Source organism: Nanorana parkeri, unplaced genomic scaffold (assembly GCF_000935625.1).
Source record: "Nanorana parkeri isolate BGI_ZX_2015 unplaced genomic scaffold, ASM93562v1 scaffold358, whole genome shotgun sequence".
In the NCBI taxonomy this organism is placed as follows: domain Eukaryota; kingdom Metazoa; phylum Chordata; class Amphibia; order Anura; family Dicroglossidae; genus Nanorana; species Nanorana parkeri.
Window position 1 is genome coordinate 1,353,003 of NW_017306626.1, and position 3,267 is coordinate 1,356,269.

The following is a 3,267-nucleotide window of genomic DNA, read 5'->3' on the forward strand; positions in this document are numbered from 1 at the left end:
ATTAAAAGGAATTGAAGATATGGAAACTGTTTTCACTAAGAATTCTGCCACATTTCCTGTGAATGCTCAGTGCATAGAGGAAAACCCAGCATATTTGAGTAGCAGCCATGGCCAACTACGTGAAAGGAGAAATGAATGGTGGTGACCCATGGACAGCCGCAGACAGTTTTCTGATGTGCTGAAAGTGAGCATTCTGACTGGATGAGAGGACAGATTGAGCCTAGGGATAACCTTTTCTATGTGCTGATGTTCCCTCAGTCTTCAATCAGCAGCCTGGGGCAGTGTCTCGATTAGTGCGTTTAAACCAAGCTAAGCTGCTGCTGTAGAGGCTAAGGACCCCGCTGTCCTGTCTGGCAGGGGTGTTTAGATCCAAAACTGACTGGACATAATTCTAAACCCTTTGGCCAGTTAAACAGTTACCAAATGTATATTTCAATGATGTACTTCACCACTTGCCTGGATGTCAGCTTTAAGGAACAAATCCGGGCAGAAAAAAAAATTAACCCTTGCAGTTGATCTACCCCTGTTCTGCAAAGGGTTAAAAGCTCGTTTTGGTCTAGGGTCTGAAATAAAAAACTCACCTGAATCCACTGTCCCGACTGGCTGATAGACTGGTCCCTGCAGCCTCTTCTCCCCTGGCCTCTGTCGGTCTAAGGACATGTGAGACATCACGTCTAATACAGTATTTTAGACGTGAGAACGCTGAAGCACATTTCATAGGGAGATAGAGGTGAGCAGTCTCTGCTGCAGGATCAAGGCCCCAATTATGAAATTATTCAAACTACTCAGTTATTAATAGAACTCAGCTGAAAAAAAAATTGAATCAATTTCACAAGGTTCATCGGTGATGATTGTAAAGTTTTATCTTTTTGCTTTTAAATGAATTTGTAAGGTATAGTAGTTGTTGGGTAGTTACCTATAAATACCATGTTTCTTTTTTATACTTTTCTTATTTTTTTTTCTGGATTTCAGAAATGTTGATATCATTAGTGAAATGTGTTTCTATTTATAAAAAAAAAATTGTTATGCTAATACCACTTATTTATACTCACAGTGTCCTGTGTTCGAGATAAACCATCATATTTTGCATACAGGCTTTACTCAGCAATTCATGTAAGTCATTGTCTGTATGTTTTAATCATTGCCTCGCATGCTACACACAATATTTTTCTGCATTTAATATGCCAGCTAAATTATATGAAAATTTACTGGACTGGATGTGAACCTTAAAGTGACATTAAAGTCAAAAGTTCCCCCCCCCCCCCCCGCCACACAATACTCCGCTGACAGCTCTGCAATGTTACCCCGAGCGTGACTCGGGGTTACCGCTCCTGGCAGAGAAAATTAACCCCGAGTCACGCTCGGGATTACCGCCAGGGAGGTTGATTCAATCCTCATCTTCTTTACTGTCCTTTTCAGCTGTCCCTCCAGGGCTGGTGCCGGTTTCCTATGCAGCGCTGACTCCTCTGTCCTCCTCTTCTCTCATGTCCCATGGAGTCTGTGCGGGTGCACGCTGCTCCATAGACTAAAGGTGCCCATACACCTTACGATTATCGGACGATTTTCGTATGCGATCGACTTTTCGGCCGATAATTGTATGTGTGCATTGCAGTGTCCGGCCGACAGTACTGTACAATCGTACGACTTTTGACGGTCAAGCATGTTTGAAAACTTTGCTAGATCGTACGATTTTCGCAAGGTTGCTGGCGTTTCCATCTGTCAAAAGTCGTACGATCTACACTGCGCATGCGTGAACGAAAATACGACAAATCAATTACCGCATTTCGTCCAGGTGCTTTTCGTTAATTACGGCTAAATTAATCTTGCGATCATCGGGGCAGGATGGGGCTGCCGTACGAAAATCGTACGACTATTCGATCATCGGACGAAAAGTTTTGTCCGATAATCGTAAGGTGTATGGGCACCTTTAACTTGTGTCTCTCCTCGTCTCCCGGCCGAACATCTGAAGTGTGCATGCGCCCGCCCCAAGATCCTTTGCGGCCGCCCAAAACTCTTCAGATGTTCGGACAGGAGCAGACACAGGTAAGTTTAAACCTGTTTGAAATTTTTTTTTTTTCTTGCCAGCAGTAGATATATGCAAAAAACATGAGGGTTTAATAACCCTTTAAAGTGAACCTGTACCTTCGCCATGCAAGGCAAAGAAACAAATGCAATCAAGTACCACACACGCACACACACACACACACACCTCCCCAACTGTTCCTCATTTGGAACAAAATCTTCAGTCCCTCATTTGTCCCTCTTCCTGGTCTGATGTACATATATAATTACCAAAAGTGTTATTCTGCACGTAATGGTGAAAAAAAACCACAACAATTCTGGGATTAACCGATCATTTTTGGCATATAAATTCTTAATGGTCCGCATAACTGGGGACATGGCAGGGATATGTACTGTGCCTAAATACATTAAAGGGAATTTATCAATACCAGAGCAGACAAAATCTGGAGCAGTTGCCCGGGGAAACTAAAAGAGCTTCTCTCTTCAGTTTGTTCAGTTAAGATTAGAAAATGAAAGATACAAGCTGATTGGTTGAAATGCAAATCTACTCCAGTTTTGATAAATTCCCCTCATTGTGCTGGAAGTTGTTCCTCTTTATCATCTCAGAAAGCTGGTGATTATGCAAGTATGCACCCACTCCAGTTGGCTGAGCTCATGTACATGTCAGGCATTTCTCTTCGATCCCAGAGCAATGCGGAAGCGAGTAGAAGATAAACATATGTTGCCTGTGACAGCCTAACTGGAACATTTCAAATGAGGCCATTCCACTGCTTCAAAAAAATGCACATTTGTAAAGCAGAGTAATGCTCTAGGCTAGGAGAACAGAACTCAATGAAAGTTCAGTAAAAAAATAAGAGCCCAGTTATGTGACCTGTTAAAGTTACATGAGACCTGCTCTTCTCCTACCATGGAGCGCTCTCTGCTTTGTTAAGCAGAGAGAACTCTGCGGGGCTCTGGGAAGGTACATACTGTGGCCCCAGTTCTCTGAATAGGATGGCCTACTGTGTGGAGTAATATATCTTCTCCATTATACAGTAAATGAGCCTCTAAGTGCTTGGCAAAGTAACTTTGTTAGTTTGCTCATGTCTATAGCACAGTGAACTCATTTTACATGTACTTTGCTGACACCTTGTGGTATAGTAGATTCTGTAAAATGTTTCAACAATTATTACATATGATTACAATAAGTAATATATATATTATATGTAGCGCCCTCTAAAATGTCGCTATTGAATTTAGAGATAC

The 3,267-nt window shown here is 42.1% G+C and overlaps 1 protein-coding gene across 1 annotated transcript in view; it reads left to right on the plus strand.

Annotated features, from left to right (window-relative positions):
• Positions 1 to 1,113, plus strand: part of ANXA10 (annexin A10) — a gene marked incomplete at its 3' end in the record, with an annotated part of 30,052 nt that extends 28,939 nt beyond the window's left edge. Inside the window, exon 10 of the mRNA XM_018558781.1 lies at positions 1,055 to 1,113. Coding sequence (XP_018414283.1) covers positions 1,055 to 1,113 — 59 coding nt within the window. The remainder of the gene's footprint in view (positions 1 to 1,054) is intronic.
• Between the last annotated feature and the right edge of the window lie 2,154 nt (positions 1,114 to 3,267).